At 46.7% G+C, this 19577-nt stretch overlaps 1 protein-coding gene across 1 annotated transcript; it reads right to left on the bottom strand.

Annotated features, from left to right (window-relative positions):
- Nucleotides 1-1495: 1495 nt before the first annotated feature.
- RNASEL (ribonuclease L) lies at nucleotides 1496-17445 on the bottom strand (the record flags this gene model as incomplete). Its single annotated transcript, XM_080698757.1, has 7 exons — nucleotides 1496-1607; nucleotides 7832-7965; nucleotides 10844-10894; nucleotides 11563-11695; nucleotides 11971-12176; nucleotides 13321-13406; nucleotides 15975-17445. 7 exons carry the CDS (start codon nucleotides 17443-17445, stop codon nucleotides 1496-1498), a joined length of 2193 nt encoding a protein of 730 aa, XP_080554883.1.
- Between the last annotated feature and the right edge of the window lie 2132 nt (nucleotides 17446-19577).

Genomic DNA, 19577 nt, shown 5'->3' with positions numbered 1-19577 from the left:
GCCCACATTGAGCCTCCAGGAGTCTGCCAACTGCAGTATAGGTTTCCTACCTACTACTTTTCTACTGAGCGCACCCAGGTGGGTCTTCCCCATACATTGTGATTCTCTGTATCTGCCTGTCAGACTGTCCGGTTTCAGAGCACGAGTTTGCCCTATGACCTCACTCTTACACAGGATCTAAAAAGAGTTGTTGATTTTTTTTAATGTTTTCAATTATTTACTTGCATTTAGGATGGTGTGATAACTTCTAAATACCATACGTGCCAGATCCAAAATCAGAAGTCCTTAGAAGGCTTTATAATATGTCTGGGCCTGAGGTCAACCCAAGGTTTTGATTTAAATGGTCTAGGGTGAGACCCACGTGATTCTAGTATAAAACCAGTTAGAGAACATGATGTATATTATATACATTTCATTGCCAAAGAAAAGAAAAGTAGGAAGTGAGAATGGACGCAGAGGTCCTGGTCTCCAGTCACCCTGGTTAGCCTTTGCTGGGCTGACTCCAGCTCTTTGGTTCCTAGTAAAAGAAATGCTGTGTGTACAGTGTTTGTTGTTCTGCCCCAGCCCCACTGTTCTCAGCGCTCTCCCAGTGCTTATGTTGGAAATGAAGAAAGTAGTTTTATATTTTGCTACTAAAGCAAAAATGTTGCTCTCCTGGTCAATCGCTTGACACTTCTGTGGTTTTGAGAGCAGCGACAGTTTGCCTCAATTCCTTTGGTCCACAGGGACTCCAGAGTCCTTTCCAGGAACATGACAGGTATCGCCATTAGAGACAGAGTAGATAGTAATCTCATCAGTGGAAAAATCCATTATTATGGATTTACTGGGTGGCAACCTAAGCAGGTGAGGTGTGGCTAGAGGAGGGGGTTCCCAGGGGTGTGGCCTTAGCGACTGTGCTTATGTCTTTGAATCCCTTTGCTTATTCTCTTGCTTCCAACCTTCATGATGTAAGAACAGAGTTTCTCTCTCCCTCTCTCTCTCTCTCTCTCTCTCTCTCTCTCTCTCTCTCTCTCTCTCTCTCTCTGCCATGCCCTGAGCTCTGTAGATCTGGCCTGACATGGACTGAACCTCTGAAATCTCCAAAAACTGTGAGCAATTAAGTCTTCCTTTCCTCTAAGTTGTGTGGTCAGGTGTATTAGGTCACAGCACTGAGAATGCTGACCAAAACAACCATAAATATACAAATGCACATGACCCCATCCTTTGCTCCACTCAGAAACCATGAAAAGACAAAGTACAGCCCCCTTTACTGTTACCAGTGCTCAGTGTTACTGGAGCACCCTTGTGTTCAGTTCAAGAAAGAAATCACAAAGAAACAAGCAAGACCATCTCAAGGAGGCTTTATTAGGGCTTTTACTCAGCACAAAAATGGCAGGGCAGGGGACAGAGATTGCAGACTTGGCTCTCCACATAAAAAATGAAGCTTTTACAGGCAAACAGGGTGGGTGCAGGTACATGCATGTAGTCTGCTGTTGACCACACAATTTCTGCACCCTCATGCTAGTTCCTTTGCTCCCAGCACCTGAGTTTGCTTGATCTGTGCATAGAGGTTGGACCCATGGGCACTCAGCTGCCATGAGATGGTGGAGATGTTCGCCATGGCCACCCTGCAGGCTGAGGAAAGATCCTACAGAAAACCTCCAGGGCCATGGCCACTTGGACCGGCATTAGCTGCAGTGGTTGCAGAAGTGGTGGCTGTGGTTGCCCTGGCAGTGGGGAAAGCAGCAGTGACAGATGGCAGACACAGGAGCAGCCGAGGGCAACACAGTGCTGGTTACCATGGTTACCACAGGAGGGATAAAAGTAGCAGTAGCTGCAGAAACCTGTCAGTGGTCCTGGCAGGGAGATGCTGGTATCTGCTGCTACAACTCAAACCCTTCCAGCAGTGCTGTGGCTGGCACTTGGCATTGCAAGCAATGTTTCCCATATCTGAGTCCCCACCCCACCTCCACTATATCCCCCCAGGCCCGGCCTGGCCACCCAGCTGCACCCGAGGACAGCAGAGGCTACCCACAGAAACACTCCATTCAAAAACAAGAAAACATCCTTGGGGAGGGCTGAGCCCTTTCTAGTCTGTCACAGTTAAATGCATCATAAAACATCAGGTAAGAAGCCATTACTAACTATCCCTCAGTGCCCCTTCCTGATATTTTTAGTAGTAGGAGCCCCATGTTTTAGCTGAGTCCCTTGTTACCCAAGCAGAAGCTTCATTCCAATCACCTCTGAGGCTCTAGATAGGTACATGTAACTACGTTCTGGCCAGAAAGATGTAATCAGAAAGGACAGAAGTAATGACCCCCCTCCATCTGCCTCTTTCTTCTATCTACCCGTGGTCCTGATGGTTGTTTCCTGGCACAAGGCTTTAATACCATCATTAGCTGACTCATAAATCCATCCCCAGCCAGCCTCTGCCTGAACTTCCGAGACGCCCATCTGACCTTGTATGGCATTTTCGTTCCAGGGTTTAACAGGAAGATCACATTCCTTGGGTCCATGGGGAAAGTGTTCCCCTTCCCTCTGAACCTGCTCCTCACCCCAAAGCCTTCCCATCTTCCTGAGCAGCAGCCTCCTTCCTTCCGGGTTGCCCAGGCCAAGATGCCTACCGCTGTCCTGGACCCCTCGCTCTCTCACACCAGCGCTCCCTCTGTCAGCAAATCCCCTGGGCTCACCCTTCAAGACACATCCCCAGTCTCCCTGGAATCAGCTCCACCACTCTCACCCAAGGGAAACCACCGCATCTCTGGATCCGTATCTCTGAATCTGCATCTCTGGCATGCCTTGTGGAACGGCCTCTTAGTTCATCTACTTTTCCCTCTTGCCCTCCACAGTCTGTTCATAGAGAAGCCAGAGTGGTTCTCTTAAAATTCAAATTGCACCTTGCTGCCCCATGCCCATAGTCTACTCAGGGTTTCTTATCTCACCCAATAAAAACCCTGTTGGGTGTGGTGATGCACATCTATAATCCCAGCACTTGGGAGGCTGAGAAGGAGGATCGCACAGGTTCAAAGCCAGCCTCAGCTACTGAGTGAGGTTCTCAGCAACTTAGTGAGACCCTGTTTCCAAATAAAGTATAAAATAGGTCTGGGAGTATAGCCCAGAGGTAGAAAATCCCCTGGGTTCCACCCCCAATACCACAAAATAAATAAATAAACAAATAAATAAATAAATAAATGCAAGCCAGGCATGGTGGCACACCCTTGTAATCCCAGCATTTGGGAGGCTGAGACAGGAGGATCATGGTTTGAGGACAACCTCAGCTATTTAGCAAGGCCCTTTGCAACTCAGTGAGACCCTGTTTCAAAATAAAGAATAAAAAATAGGGCGGGGGTGTAGCTTGGAAGTAGAATGCCCCTGGGTTCCATCCCCAGTACCGCAAAAATAAATAAATAAATAAAAATGCAAAGGCTGGAAGTGCAAGTTAGAAGTCAAATGCCCCTGGATGCAATCCCCAGTATGGAGGGAGGGAGGACGCCGAACCCTTCGATTGCCTTGGGTCCCTCCCGCACTGGTTTCCTGTTTCCTGTCCTCCCTCTGCACCCTGCTCTTCGGCTCCCTTTGTGTATGATGTACCACACTGTTACAGCCTTCAACAGGCCAGGTATGAGCGTGTCTCAGGGCCCTTGAACTGGTTGTTCCCTGTGCTGGATCCCTCAGATATTTCTGAAGCTTGCTTACACTCTCCCTCCCTTTGAGTTTTTACCCTTGCTGCCAGTATCTCACCCGTGTTGCTTGCTCAGTATTTCTAGGTACATCACCTCCTCCCTCCTCTGTGTAACTGATACTTCTGCTTGGCAAACCTGGCACAGAACCGCCTGGCCTAACACTGCACCTCATCCGAGCTACATGCTCCATAAAGTGTTTGTGATAATGACAACCAAATAGGAAATATTTGCAGTGTCAGAAGAAAATCTCAGAGAATGTGAGCACAGTATAAAACAAGCAGCTCCTTCCTGCCCTCTCCATGAGGATGCCCAGGGCCCACTTTATTCAGCAATTACTAGAGGACCGGAAGTAGGTTCTTTTTCACATTTTTCAACAGCAAAATGCCCTTCCTTAAAACTTACCCTAAAATTGCTTATTTAGCATTTTCCAGTTTAGATACCGCTAGTCTCTAAAGTAGAAATGGCATGCAAAGAAAATCAGACTTAAAAAGACAATTCAAAATGTATTGAGTGTGCTCCACACTTGGGCATTTCATTAACCTATCCAGGTACTCACTACAAATCAGACAGACGAAGCATAACTGTAATACCTAAAGCTATCTTTCTGCTCATAAAAACCTTCATTTTTAAAAAGCCTTCAGAGCCGGACCTGTAATCGCAGTACTTGGGAGGCTGAAATGAGAGGATCATTGCTTTGAAGCCAGTCTCAGCAACTTAGAAAGACTCTGTTTCCAGATGGAAAACAAAAGAGGGCTGGGGTGCAGGTCGGAGGTAGAATGTCCCTGGGTTTGATCCCCAGCAGCACAAAATAAAAAATAAAAAAATAAAAAGAAGAAAAACAAAACCTCCATTTGGTTTCTCCTAGCACATCTTAACTCCGTTCAGTGGCGCACATTTATCCATCACTGGAAACCTTTTCATAAAGAACAGAAACTACTGTGTATTCTCATTCCAACACACCTTCTCACCACCATGATAAAAAATGGAAAGAACATCACACTTAGCACCAGAAAACTCAGTCCAAATCGAGACAATGATACTCCCCGGCTGTTATGTCCTGGAGTGAATCAAGATATTTCTAACCTTAGTGTCCTCATCAGTATAATGAGGACCTCAATGCTCACCCTGCAAGATCATTCTGAAAACATAAACGGGATGAAAACACGCAGACATGATGTATAAATTACAAAACCCCACCAAAAGGTAAGGCAGGAATAGTAGTCATGGCAAAGATGGTTCATTCATTATTCAATGAATATTTATTGAACATTCCCATGAGGCAGCTGTGTTGCTAAGCAGAGAAGATACAAATTCAAAACCAGTCACTGGCCCGGCGTGGTGGCGCACGCTTGTCGTGGTGGCGCACGCTTGTAATCCCGGCGCTTGGGAGGCAGAGACAGGAGGATCGCGCAGGTTCGAAGCCAGCCACGCGTGCTGGTTTAAGAGACCCTGTTTCCAAATAAAAAGTATAAAATAGGTTTAGGAGTGTAGCCCAGAGGTAGAAGGGTTTCCAGGAACCCCAGTACCACCAAAACAAAACAGAAAACAAAACAAAACAAAACCAGTCACTGGTCCCAAGGAACTTCAGTCCCCGTGGGGAAATCAAAACTGCGACTTGGAGGGAAGTGACTTGGACGTGGCTCTGGGTGCCGGAGCTAGGGCGGGCACTCAGACAGAGCCTGGGCAGGGAGGGAGGAGGGAGCACTCCTCAGAGATCCAGAAGCAAGGAAATCAATCAGAATCACTCCTCTGTGTGGCAGTCCACATGCTCTACAGCCAGGTCAAAAATGTCCCAAGCCTTGAAGACAGGCTTTCTCAGGCTCAGCACCACTGATGGTTTTTAGTCTGAATAATTGTGCTTCCTCTGGGCTGTCTTGTGCACTTCAGAGTGTCTGCCACCATCTCTGGCCTCCATCACTAAGTGCCAATCATGTTGCCCTTCCCGACCCCTCAGCTATGACCTCAAAAACTGCAAGTACTGAAGGAGCCGCTGAGGAGCAGGTGCCCCCCATGAGCCAAATGGCCCCATTCGAGAACTCCCACCTTAGGGTCATGGAAAACCGCCGTGTGAACGTCTAGAAGGAATGGAATTTGTGCAACGTGTGCCTAGCTTTATAGCGGCGCTCAGCACATGTTGAACGGATGGATGGATGAGCCTCCTGGGACTTCTTTGGCATATTCCCTTTGGGTCTCATCTGGGAGAGCCCTAGGCTGCTAATAAGTTTTTAAAGGACCCAAGTTCATGATAATAAAAACACCACATCCATTTAGAAGTGTTTGGCACATGTTGTATGATGGTCTTGAGCAAGGACCTCAGACTCCCTGAGCTCAGGGTCTTTGAATGGGGATAATATTCTGTTCTTCAAGGTCAAGGTGAGAATGAATGAGGTAATTGTTGATAAATACATGTTCTGAGGGGTCTTGGCACTTGCAATTGACAAGAAGAATCTAAGCCAGTGCCCTTCCAGTTCCTGCCACTTTACCCACTCAGATGGGCTAGAGCGATTTGGGTTTACACTACCTTGGCTACGCACTGTGGGCTGTTTGCTGTGTGCCAGGATTGCATTGTGCCAGAGACTGCACATCAAGAGGCAGCAACTCAGCCCTCACAAGCAACAGGGTTAGGGAAGAGGCCCAGAGAGTTGCACCTTGCCAGAAGTACACAGTCAAAAAGTGGCTACTTGCTGGGTGTGGTGGCGCACGCTCGTAATCCCCGCGCTTGGGAGGCGGAGACAGGAGGATCGCACAGGTTCGAAGCCAGCTTCGCTGGTTTAAGAGACCCTGTTTCCAAAATAAAAATACAAAATAGGTCTGGGAGTGTAGCCCGGAGAAGGGGTTCCAAGAACCCCAGTACCACCAAAAAAAAAAAAAAAAATTTAAAAAGTGGCTACTTGCTTGGCTAGCACTCAGGCCTGGCCACCTCTGTCACGCTTGGTTAGGGCATGGGCTTGGGGAAAATGCTTCCTGTATTTTGTGTCCCGCAGCTTTGTGTAGACAAAGATCGCCAGGTCTGGAAACGTCCTTTGAAAATAATAGGCAGGATCTCCAATTTTCTTCCTTATCCTGAAATGAAACACCCATGGTTTGACCCGCTCGCCCCAAGCTCTTCTCCTCACCCCATCACAGAATGTAGCCCAGGAGATCTCTCTGCTCTCTTGACTTTTATAGCAAGATGAAGAAGAGCTTCAGAATCCAACAGGACAAAACTCATCGCCTGACTGTTGGGTAACTGCAATGTTGGGCCGCTTCATCTTTCTGAACCTGTTTTTTTCATTCATAAAATGGAAATAACACAATTCCGCATCCCTTATGTACAACGAGCTCAGAACTGCAACGTTTTGAGTATGTATACAAGTTTGCAGCTAAGGTTTTTGCCAGCAAAAGCCAATGTAACTAACCTGAGATTGCTGTTAGATTTGTTTTGTGTTTATGGTACTGGGAGTTGAACCCAGGGACATTCTACCTGATGCACACCTTCAGCCCTATTTTATTTTTACTTTGAAACAGAGTCTCACTAGGTTCATGAAAGTCTTGCTGCTTGTGGAAGCTGTCCTCAAACCTGTGATCCTCTTGTCTCAGCCTCCCAGGCACTGGGATTGTGCCCCATCATGCCCGGCTCTATTGTTAAATTTGGATAACTCTATATCCACTTTTCCCAGCTTTCAGGTCCCCTGTGCTATTCACATACAAAGTCACTATTTTCTGCTCAGTGAAGCACAGGAAAACTAAAAGTAAGATGAGAGGCTGCTAAGCATGTCCATAATTAATTGCTTTTGCTTATTTATTTCTGTGTGTCTATGTATGATACTGGGGATTGAACCCATGGGCATTTTACCTCTGAGCTACACTCCAGCCCTTCTTATTTTATTTTGTAACACCATCTAGCTAAGTTGCCCAGGGTCCTGCTAAGTTGCTACGGCTGGCCTGCAATCTCCAATCCTCCTGTCTCAGCCTTCCAACTACTGGGACCGTAGATGTGCACCACTACACCCAGCCATAATTAATTGTAATTAATTCTGCATTTCACAGTGAAATCTCTCTTCCAAACAGAGAAGAATAACTTTTCTTTTATCAAAATATATTTCCCTCTTTCCATGCAGATAGGACTCTGAAACTTATTTTTTAATTGTCCGCACTTCACAGATGATTTCTATGAAAAGGGTACTTACCATTCATTTTTTTTGTCATTGATATGTTCTCCCATATTCCGGATGAACTTTAGCAGATCACCCACAGTCTTCTGGTAGAATTTGCCATTGTTCTTATAGTACCTATTCATATCCTTCAAAACATCCGTGTCAATCTAAAAAACAAAACATTACACAAAAATACTGTGGCAACACACTATAAATCCGGATGGCATGTTAATGCCCTAAGGCAAAATACAAGTTTGAATATATGTACTATATGTAATAGTGAATATATGTGAATATGTTACCTATTACTAATTAACAACACATTAATTTAAGAAAAAATACAAATACATGCCATACACCAAAATGCCAACATGTTTAGATCTGGAATTCTAAGTAACTTTGAGCTTGTGTCTGTATTTTTTTTATTTATTTTTTTTTTTTTGGCAGCACTGGAAATAGAACCCAGGGGCATTCTACCTCAGAGCTACACCCCCAGCCCTACTGTTTATTCTTTATTTTGAAACAGGGTCTCACTGAGCTTCAAAGGGCCTCACTAAGTAGCTAAGGCTATCCATGAACCAAGATCCTCCTTTCTCAGCCTCCTAAATACTGGGATTGCAAGCGTGCGCCACCATGCCCAGCTTGTGTCTGTATTTTTCAAGTGAATTTTCCAAAAAAAATTCAATACATTAAAAAATATATATCTTTAGCCGGGCGTGGTGGCACAAGCTTGTAATCCCCATGCTTGGGAGGCTGAGACAGGAGGATCGCACAGGTTCAAAGCCAGCCTCAGCTACTTAGTGAGGCTCTCAGCAACTCAGTGAGACCCTGTTTCCAAACAAAGTATAAAATAGGTCTGGGAATATAGCCCAGAGGTAGAAAAGCCCCTGGGTTCTACCCTCAGTACCACACACACAAAAAAAAATTTCTTTGACTACTATATTAGGAAATGGGCTTGCTATATTAAACAGTTTTTAAAAGTATATAGGATATAATATAATATATAATATATAATGGCATATAACATATAATGATATATCATTTATATATTATGCACACACACTTTGAGGGTGGGGTACTGGAGCTTGAACTCAGAAGCATTCTACCTGTATGCTAAACTGCCAGCCCTATTTTATTTTTTCTTTTGAAACAGGGTCTCACTAAGTTGCTAAGGGCCTCACTAAGTAGCTGAGACTGGCCTCAAACCTGTGACCCTCTTGTCTCAGCCTTTCAAGTACTAGGATTACGGGCATGCGCCAGCACACTGTGCTACTGTGCAGTTTTTTGTTTGTTGTTGTTGTTGTTGTTGTTGTTTGTGGTACTAGGGGTGGAACCCATAGGCTTTCTACCTCCGGGCTACACTCCCAGACCTATTTTATATTTTATTTGGAAGCAGGGTCTCGCTAAGTTGCTGAAAGCCTCACTAAGTAGCTGAGGCTGGCTTCGAACCTGTGCGATCCTCCTGTCTCAGCCTCCCAAGCGCAGGGATTACAAGCATGCGCCACCACGCCCGGCTTGTGCAGCATTTTTATCTGTATGGCTTCCCAATTCACACTGGATTACATTTCCTTCTAAAGGGACTCGCTCAGATGGAAAGCAGTCCTAGCAGCCATTGCCAAAGGGACCAGAGTTGGTTTCTGTATGCTTGTTTGTGGTGGTTCAAAGTGTATCTCCAAAAGGTGACTTGTCCGTCCTTGCCTCCGATGTCCCAGGACAACATTTGCCTTTCACATGAATGCCTCAGTCTTGCTCTGTGCTTGTCGCCTTTGCAGGCGCCTCATATTTAGAAAGAGTTTTGGTAACAGGATAAGATGCAACACCAGGAAGCCAGAGAGTCACAAAGGAAGAGTGACTGGCGACTGGGCCTACGGGGGACAGAGCTGGGAGTGTGCGGGTGTGCTCCATGGGAGCGGCCTAGGGCGGCAGGATGGGGCAGCCTGAGAAATGCAGAAATAAACTCTGGAAAACTCGGGTTCTAGACCTGTGCTGCCAAAAAATATATATAAAAATAAAAATAAAAGTTGACTATGGACAAGGGCCCATCACTAAAGTCAACAGAAAAACACAGCTTAAAATGGGAATCCCAAGCTGGGCGTGGTGGCGCACGCTTGTAATCCCCGCGCTTGGGAGGCAGAGACAGGAGGATCGCGCAGGTTCGAAGCTAGCCCCGCGCGCTGGCTTAGGAGACCCTGTTTCCAAATAAAAATGCAAAAATAGGTCTGGGAGTGTAGCCCGGAGGTAGAAGGGCTTCCAGGAACCCCAGTACCACCAAAAAAAAAAAAAATGGGAATCCCAATAAGGCTTGAAGCCAATCAAAATTCAATATAAGCCCATGAAATCTAAGGCAAAGAACCAACGAGCTGGGAAAAGGAACAGGCTTTTCTCCCCTGTTCTGGTTTTCCCACCCCCAAATACTTCAGGTACCACCTGAGCCTGGCTTTTCTCAGTGATTAAACGACTTGGTGAAGCTGGTGATGTCATAGCTTTGGGAATGGAGTGGGTTAAGCACATGGCCTCCTTAGCCATCCTTGCCCACCTTTGAATCCTAAGCCACCCCTTACAAACTCTTGGGAAAAAATTATTTGTCTGTGCCTCAGCTTAGCCATCTGCAAAACATAGGTAATTCCGTCAGAGGCTCTTATAGGGATGAAAGGCGGTAACTCCCTAAAGTTCCGAGAACTGTGGCTTTCGTAGAGTAGTCAGGCGCTCTAGAACCTCTACGTCACTATCATCTGCTCTAGTTACAATGTCTGTCCTACACGTGTACATTGAGCCAACATTCGGTAGGTGTTTATTAGCAAGGAGTCATGGCACACCTGCTCCAAGCCAGAAATAAAATAACCAGCAAGATGGCGGGCAGTCTCCGCCCTCACAGAACCGAACAGAACGCAAAAAGAGACAGTAAGGCAGCAACTGGGAGTGGAACGTGTAGCCTGGAGCAAGAAGAGGGCAAGAAGAAGAAACAGCGCGGTTTGGGAGAAGCAGAGGCCTGGGCCAGGGAGGCTGCTGGTCCAGTCAGAGGCCTGAGGGGCTGGATTCCCTCACAGGCTTCGTCTGTCCTGTGGGGCGCCCAGCATGCATCTCACCACATCGTTTCTGCAATGGGCACAATGACGCCACAGAGACCAGGCCCCTTCAGCTCTACGCGCCCAGGCCCTCACGTTGGCCTAGCACAAAACTGGCATTTGACGTGTGTTTGTGAATGAATAACACTAATGAAAAAAGATCACAATAAAGGCAAGCGCAAGATGGCAATGGAGTCTGTAGAGCCTCGTGACTTAGCCCAGGTTCAAGGGAATTTTCTTGAAGAGGGGCATTTGAGAGACCACTGTTTCTTCCTGGTGTGCTTTCTCAGGCAGAACATAGGTCGAGTGTGACTCCTCAGAGCCGGCTGTTCACTAGCAGTGGAAGTAGCCCGTCTCCCGGGGCTGGAAGTCCTCATGCTGAGCTAGCTCTATTTAGCCAGCCTCTCTAATCATAACGGGAATAGGATTCTTGACCAGGCTTTCCGGTGAGGCTTATGGGCCAGGCTATCCCAAGGGGGAGCCTGACTCAGAGTCCATCAGGGGACCTGGCCTCTGGGTCGGGGAGCAGAGACCTGAGAGGGCCAAGGAAGACCGTGAGGACGAGGGAAGAAGGGAAAATCACCTTTCACTTTCTCGTTAGAACAGGCCAGTGGTATAAAATAAGTCTAAAACACAAACATAAAGCATCATATAGACTCCTTCCAGGAATAACTGCTGGGCCGTAGGAATTGTTTATACCTTATCTGTCCACTCCTCGAAGCTTCTGGATGGTTCAAATGGCCCAGGCTGCAGGCGCTGAAGTAGCTCACTTTCGACTCTTCGACATTTGATGTCAGATTCATTCCCCACATCCCGAAGTATCCTGTAGCGACTGAGACAGAATTACTATGGTCATTCCTTCCTACTCTCAGCAGAAAGAGAAAATGGATAGATTCTGGTTTTTAATCCAGGTAGCAAAACTCCTCAAATTTCTGCACGATGGGGTCGGCAGCCACCTCTGTCTTCCCATCCCCCTTTCTTTAGAAGAAGAGACCAGATTCCAGGAGAAAAGCCTGGATTTGCTGATTCCAGGCCGTGACCCCTGCCTGGATCATCTTGCCCCTCCATTCGAGAGGCTGTGTTGTACACAGCTCACATTTTACTTACTTCTCCCAACTCCAAAAGAAGGGGTGACCCAGCAGGTCACCCAGACAGCCCTTCACGTTTTCCCCGGGGCAGAACAGGTGGCAGATGAGGTCCTTGACTTCTTCATGTGGAGCAAGTTGAACCACCTCTTCACTGCTCTGAGCCATCAGCTTCTCAAAAGGGATCTCCCCCCTCTCTACCACGTACAGGACCAGCCGTCCGAGGGCCTGTGCGAAAGCCACAAGTCAATTCAGAGGTGTTCGTGAACGACCTCTCTGGGTAGCCACAGAAAGCATGGTGCAGGCTGTCTGCCTGTATACTGGGAGACGTCTCCAGAAGCCCCAGACTCATTAGGGAGAGCAGACAATGAGTGCATAGAGAACTCTTCCAGGTGTGTTTGATCTGCACAGTTGAGGTTTATGAAGAGCAAAAGATGGTTCTGGGCTACAGCTGTCAGGGCAAAGCACTTGAAGGGAGATATCGTTGAGGTGGGCCTCAAACATGCTTGGAGATTACAGGCACACTCGAGAAAGGGAGAGTGCTCTAAACCAGGAAAATACCGGTGGACCGCCTGTGCCCTGGAACTCTGGGTGGAGGGCTTCGTGAAGCAGCAGATAAAAGAACCTGTCCAGGTGGGCAGGGGCACAGCCAAGTCCAGGGCTGATGCCACAGAAGCAAGAGAAGGCAGACCAGGGGCCAGATGCATGGATGAAGAGGCCCTGCCCAGTGGTACTCTCTGGGAGAGAACTGCTAGCAGGGAGCTCTGCTCTGCAGAGCCAGGCTCCATATCCTCTCAGGAGCAGCTATTTCTGGATCTAAGTCCAGCCATCATCTCTTTCCAGTTGGGGCTGGACCCCATCCCTCCTGGGAGTTTTCTGAGAGCCTCAGTATCTGGACTTCTTTGAAGCTGAGCACAGAAGTTTGAATAGAGTGGGAAAGAAATCTCACTTATTATATTCATAAACAGAAAAATACCTCCTTGAGTGATTTTGGAGATATTTGGGGATACCACCTGAAAGTATTTAGAAAAGAGGTAAGGCATGCTTTCTTATTTCAGCTTTTTATTTAGCTAGTACAAGAAAAAATAAATAATAAGAGATATGGTAAGGTTCAAGTGTTGGTGTCATCACACTGATTCAGCCATTACACCTTCCCTGCTGCACACGGAACGCTCTCTCTGAAGAAGCCCACGAAATGCCTCCTCTCGGAGGAATGAGGACAGGGAGCAGATAGTGCGGGGCAGGGGGAGCCCTGAACATTTCTTCCTTCCTGGTTGAAATAGAAATGTCCTCTAACTGGCCATAGGAACCCAGGTCATGAACAAATTAGGAAGCAGAAGGAAGCCAAAGTAACCCGCACGGAAGAAATTACCTCTAGGTCTTTCTTCATTTCCTCTGGATCTCCAGCCCACTTGATGCTCTGATCAAAATCGGCCAGGCAAACACCATTCTTGGAATCTAAAGGAAAGTTTGAAGAAATGCATGGAAAATCCTCATTTTCCATACTGCAAGAGTCAATTGACTTAAATAAATGATCTGTTGTGCAGTCCGTTATCTCTAGATGGAGGTAAGTAATAATGTTGTTTACTTCCCCAAAAGTGTCATGTATACCATTTCCTTTGATCTATTAGGTATCTTCCAAAAGCAAGACATATATTTTATATTTTCTAAGCCAGAGAGGAGGAAAAAGATGAGGATAAATCTAATCAGCTCCCCACAAGTACAATTCCTTGGGGGGGGGGGGGCGAACAGCACAGACTTGTAAAGGAGCAGCTAGCAGGAGTCAACTTTGCATCCTGTGCCTAAGGATCAACCACCCAAGGAGGTCTAAGTGCAAGCCTGTCTTAGAATGGCATTCATTCCGCTGAACTGAGCCAGCCAGCCCCAGCGCACTGAGGCTGGGGCTCATCACGGGTCAGTGATGTGTTTATAATCAGCCCCTCCTTCTTCCTTCCCTTCTTCGGGTTCTGCTCCCCTTGAAGGAAGCTACTGAGCTTTCAGGGAAAGGGAAGAATGGATGTGAGGGTCAGGGACAAGAAGAAAGGAGGTCCCGTTAGTCATTCATCCTTCGAGAGGAGGTGCCCTGATTCTGACTTAAAGGAGATTCAGAAGGAAGACTGAGTAACCCAAGGAGGGTGAGGGCCAATGCAGTGCTTCCAGAGCCTCTTTGATTCCAAACTTGGATCGTGAAGTCCTGTGGGAACCTAGAGCCTAATTAAAATAAACTTGTTAGCCGGGTGTGGTGGCGCACGCTTGTAATCCCAGCATTTGGGAGGCTGAGACCTGGAGGATCGCGGTTCGCGGACAGCCTCAGCTACTTAGTGAGGCCCTTTGCAACTCAGTGAGACCCAGTTTCAAAATAAAGAAAAAATAGGGCAGGAGGTGTGGCTCGGAGGTCAAACGCCCTGGGTTCCATCCCCAGACCTGCAAATAAATAAATAAATAAATAAATAAATAAATAAATAAAATAAACTTGTTAAATGTGTCAATAAGTGTTCATTAAGAGGTAAAATGATGGGGAAGGAGAATACTATCCCAGAGTCTCTGGACCAAGAGACAGATATTAAGTTAATAATTGCACAAATAAATGTAGAAATCATTCCCATTTTGGAAATGCTTGCCAAAAAGTGCAGAATGGTCTGTGATAACTGTCTAAAATGTGATAATGGGCTGCGGCCAGTTGGCTTGATTTAGTGGAAGGCTATGCCAAGACCATCTCAGAGTTAGAGCCTTGATGGTTAGCTGCTCAGTGGCCATAAGACAGCCACATGCTTAGCAGTGAAGGTGTGTGTGTGTGGGGAGGGGTCCTCCCATAAGGAAGAGAAACTTAGACAAAAGGCAGTGTAGGCCTTGGGTATGCAAATGGAGTGAGAGGAGAGAATTTCAGATCGGAATTCCTGAGGCTAAAAAGAAACTCAGAAAATCCCCGTGTCCAGAGAACCGATATGGAGTCCCAACCTGATGGAGTCCCAACGTGGTCTGCAGTGAGCCTGAAGAGGCAGACAGAGTGGCTGATGAAAACCAGATACTTGAACCAAGAATTTCCCTTTATTGCTTAAATTGCTTTGAGTTTTCTGCCATTTGAACTGAGGATGCCTGCATGAAACATCTCCCTGCTCTTCTAACACATGGTTTTTATGGGTTATTTTTTCCCCAGGCACCAACTTTTTACTTAACAAATATTGTTAAAGTGTTAAAAATGTTTCTTTCCCAGGCACCAACTTTTCACTTAACCGATATTGTTAAAGTGCTAAAAATATTTTTTAACACCTTAGGCTTGCTTTCCGCAATTGAATCAGACACTACTAACAAACTGTTGATGGGAGATTAGGACCAAATGTGCCCTCCATCCTGCTGCCAATGAGCCTGCACGTCACTGGCCCTTTTTGAAGTCAGTTTGCTCCATTTTCTTTGCTGAGTTTTAGGAGTTCTTTGCATATTTTGGATAGCAATCCCAAATATCTGTGTCTTTTGCAGATATTTCCCTCCCAGACTGTAACTGGTCTTTTCACTCTCTTAACCATGTCTTTTGCAGAGCAGATTTTTTTTTTGTCTAATTTTCACAAAACAAATTGATCCCTATTGCTTATCAATGCTTTTCTCATAGATTGTGCCTTTGGTATTACATCTAAAAACCTCATCACTAAACCTAAGGTCTTCTAGGTTTTCTCCTGTGTTGTCTTTTAGAGTGTTTTATAGCTTTTGTGTGTGTTGAGAGGTGGGAACCCCCAAAAGTTAAGTCCTGAGAGATGTGCCCTCATGAATGGATGAATGCCCTTATCAAGCGAGTGGGTTCAGTCCCTGGAGTGCGTTTTTATAAAAGCAAGTTTGCCCCCTTCTTGCTCTCTCATCTCTTTTGCCCTTCTGCTTCCTATCATAGATAGCATGACAAGAAGGTCCTTTCCAGTTGCCGGTGGACTTCCTAGCCTCTGGAACTGTAAGAAATAAACCTCTGTTCTCTCTAAATTACCCGGTCTGTAGTATTCTGTCATAGCAGCACAGAAAAAGATCAGGACAGGGACTCACCTATTAAGATGTTTTGTGGTTGCAGATCCTGGTGTGTGTATTCATGCAACACGTGTAGCTCATGAACAGCCCTAAATATAGATGACAGGACATTTCGGGCAAATGTATCTTCCTGATCGTCCACAGCTTCCCCTCTGCGCCCATGCAAGCATTCTTCCAGAGTCTGTTCCCAGAGGGCAACGCACACGTAGAGACAGCCCTTGCCACTCTCGGCCCCATAGAAGGTCACCAGACCACTGTGCTCTCTGCATTTCTGCAGACAGGCGACTTCCCTCTGCGCCTGTCTGCTGTCCTCACTGAATAGCTTCACGGCCACCTCCTGCTCCCCGTAGAACCCCAGGTAGACGCCCCCTTCAGAAGTGTCGGCGATTTTGTACTCTTCATCAATAAATATCTTGACGACATCGGCAATCCTAGGGCGGTAGATCCTGTGGAGTTTTTTCAGGGCGGGCCCCCAGCGTGAACTCTGAGGCTCCCAGTCTTCGGAAGGAGGGTGAAAATATTCTTTGGCTCCACAGAGGCGAAGAATCCTTAACAGGGGCTGGTCGTAATTCCGCTTGGCTATCATAATGAGATCCCCGCAATCGAGGCTGGCTTCCTTCCTGCACAGCAGCTGGACAATGTCCTTCTGTCTGGACTCCACAGCCACCAGCAGGGCCGTTCGGCCCTCCCTATCGGTGTCATTAATCTCTATGTCCTTCTGTTCTAGAAGCATCTGCACCAAACCCAAGTGTTTCTTCTCCACCGCCAGGATCAGAGGCGTCTTCCCTTTTTCTCCTCTCACATTGACCTCGGCCCCATGGTCCAGCAGCAGGCGGGTGAGATCCTCCACATTCCCATCAGAGGAACTCTGGAGCCCGTGGATCAAGGCGTTTCTGCCCATGTTGTCCCGGGCCTTGGCGTCTGCGCCCATCTCCTCCAGGAGAATCCTGACAACATCCACGTGGCCCTGTTCAGCTGCGTCCATGAGGGCCGTGGCCCCTCCTTTCTTAAGCCGCTTCTGACCCTCCTGGGTCTTTCGACTCAAATTCACCTCCGCTCCGCTGGCGTGAAGGAAGCGTAAGGCTTCGACGTGACCTTGCCCGGCAGCTTCCATGAAAGCGGTGAAGCCGTTGCAGTCGCACTCGTTGACATCTTCTGGAAGGAAGCGCTTGAGCAGCTCCACGTCGCCCGTGATCCCGGCGACAATGAAGGGGGTGGCTCCGTTCCTCTTCTTCTGGCGAGGGTCGGCACCTTGCCGAAGCAGAAGTTCCACAATGTCCCCCCGGCCGCGTTGGACGGCGTTGAGCAAAGGCGTCCAGCCCCACTCGTCGGAGACATTGACATCCGCCCCTCTTTCCAGCAATCGCTGGATCTTGGGGATGTCTTCCTCTTGAACTGCTTTAATCAACAGGGAATTGTCCTCTACCTCAGCCCCGGAGCTCCCGGAGGCCGCTCCTTCCTGGGGGTGATTCGGGCCCTGGGTGCCCATGGTGGTAAATCCCACCAGGTACAGCTTTCTGCCTTTTCCTTCAGAAAATGGAATCTTATTCCCTCAGAACTTGATCAGAGTCTTGGCATGTAAACTGGGATTACCTGGCTTCAGTATTCACAGTCCCCTGGAATCCACAGTCTGCCTGGAAACAAGGGGACAGACTTTTGTCATTTCAGGATAGAAAGAATATATTTGAATCACAAGAAACTAGTTCTGCTTCTACTAGCAACTTATTTTACTCATCATATTGACTCAGATATAATAATAATTGTTTATTATTATTATTATTATTATTATTATTATTATTATTATTTTGCAGTACTGGGGATGGAACCCAGGGCATTCAACCTCCAAGCAACCCCCAGCCCTATTTTTTATTCTTTATTTTGAAACAGGGTCTCACTGAGTTGCAAAGGGCCTCACTAAGTAGCTGAGGCTGTCCACGAACCGCAATTCTCCTGTCTCAGCCTCCCAAATGCTGGGATTACAAGCGTGCGCCACCATGCCCAGCTTGATTCAGGTATTATAAAACTTCTAACCTAAAGGATATTAGAAATATCTTTAGCTGGGCGTGGTGGCGCACCCTTGTAATCCCCGCGCTTGGGAGGCGGAGACAGGAGGATCGCGCAGGTTCGAAGCCAGCCGCGCGCACTGGCTTAGGAGACCCTGTTCCCAAATAAAAATGTAAAAATAGGTCTGGGAGTGTAGCCCAGAGGTAGAACGGCTTCCAGGAACCCCAGTACCACCAAAAATATATATATCTTTAAACTAAAAATAAAAAATTATTACTTTATCCACTGCCCAGAAACAGCCACTAACAATATTTTTTTTTTATTTATTTATTATTTTTTTTTTTTTTGGTGGTACTGGGGTTCCTGGAAGCCCTTCTACCTCCGGGCTACACTCCCAGACCTATTTTTACATTTTTTTATTTGGAAACAGGGTCTCCTAAGCCAGCACACGCGGCTGGCTTCGAACCTGCGCGATCCTCCTGTCTCCGCCTCCCAAGCGCGGGGATTACAAGCGTGCGCCACCACGCCCGGCAATATTTTAATATATTTCTATAGACTTTAAAAAAAAGTTGGGGTCATAAGTATCTTTGTATCCTGCTACTTTTCATTTAATGCCAACTATAAATAATTCCCTACATTATTACATCTTTATAAAGTTTTTTTTTTTTTTTTTGGTGGTGGTACTGGGGTTCCTGGAAGCCCTTCTACCTCCAGGCTACACTCCAAGATCCTCCTGTCTCGCCTCCCAAGCACGGGGATTACAAGCGTGCGCCACCACGCCCAGCCAAACAGGTTTTGTTTTGTTTTGTTTTTTGGTGATACTGGGGGTGGAACCCAGAGGCTTTCTACCTCTGGGCTATACTCCCAGACCTATTTTATATTTTATTTGGAAACAGGGTCTCACTAAGTAGCCGAGGCTGGCTTCGAACCTGTGCGATCCTCCTGTCTCAGCTTCCCAAGTGCTGGGATTACAAGCGTGCGCCACCATGCCCGGCTTATAAATATTTTTTAATGGTGTATAATATGCCATCATATAGTTGTTTTATTTCTCTATTTTGGGGCAGTCTTTTGTTGGTGGTAGTGGTACCAGGGATTCAACCCAGGGACATGCTACCCTTGAGCTAGACTCCCAACCCTGTTTGATTTTATTTTTTTTTATTTTGAAACAGAGTCACTAAGTTGCTGAAATTGACTTCAAACCTGAAATCTTCCTGTCAGCCTTCCAAGTACTGGGATTAAGATGTGCACCTCACACCTGACTTGAGTGGGTTTTTATTAATGTTTTTCCCTATCATTCTGAACTATATAATGCTGTGGGACTACAATGCATCAATAAAAGTATATAAAATTGTGTGTGTGTGTGTGTGTGTGTGTGTGTGTGTGGCACTGAGAATAGAACCCAGAGGCCTTCTCTGGGCTATACCCTCAGACCTGTTTTATTTTTTATTTGGAAACAGGGCCTTGCTAAGTAGCTGAAAACCTCACTAAGTTGCTGAGGCTGGCCTTGAACCTGTGATTCTCCTTTCTCAGCCTCCTGAGTACTGAGATTATAAGCATACACCACTATGCCCGGATTTTTTTTTTTTTTTTGGTAGTACTGGGGTTGAAACCAGGGTT

This window comes from Muscardinus avellanarius, assembly GCF_963383645.1.
Source record: "Muscardinus avellanarius genome assembly, chromosome: 7".
Lineage (NCBI taxonomy): Eukaryota > Metazoa > Chordata > Mammalia > Rodentia > Gliridae > Muscardinus > Muscardinus avellanarius.
The sequence above is the reverse complement of the archived record's forward strand: the minus strand, read 5'-3'. Positions and strand labels throughout refer to the sequence as shown.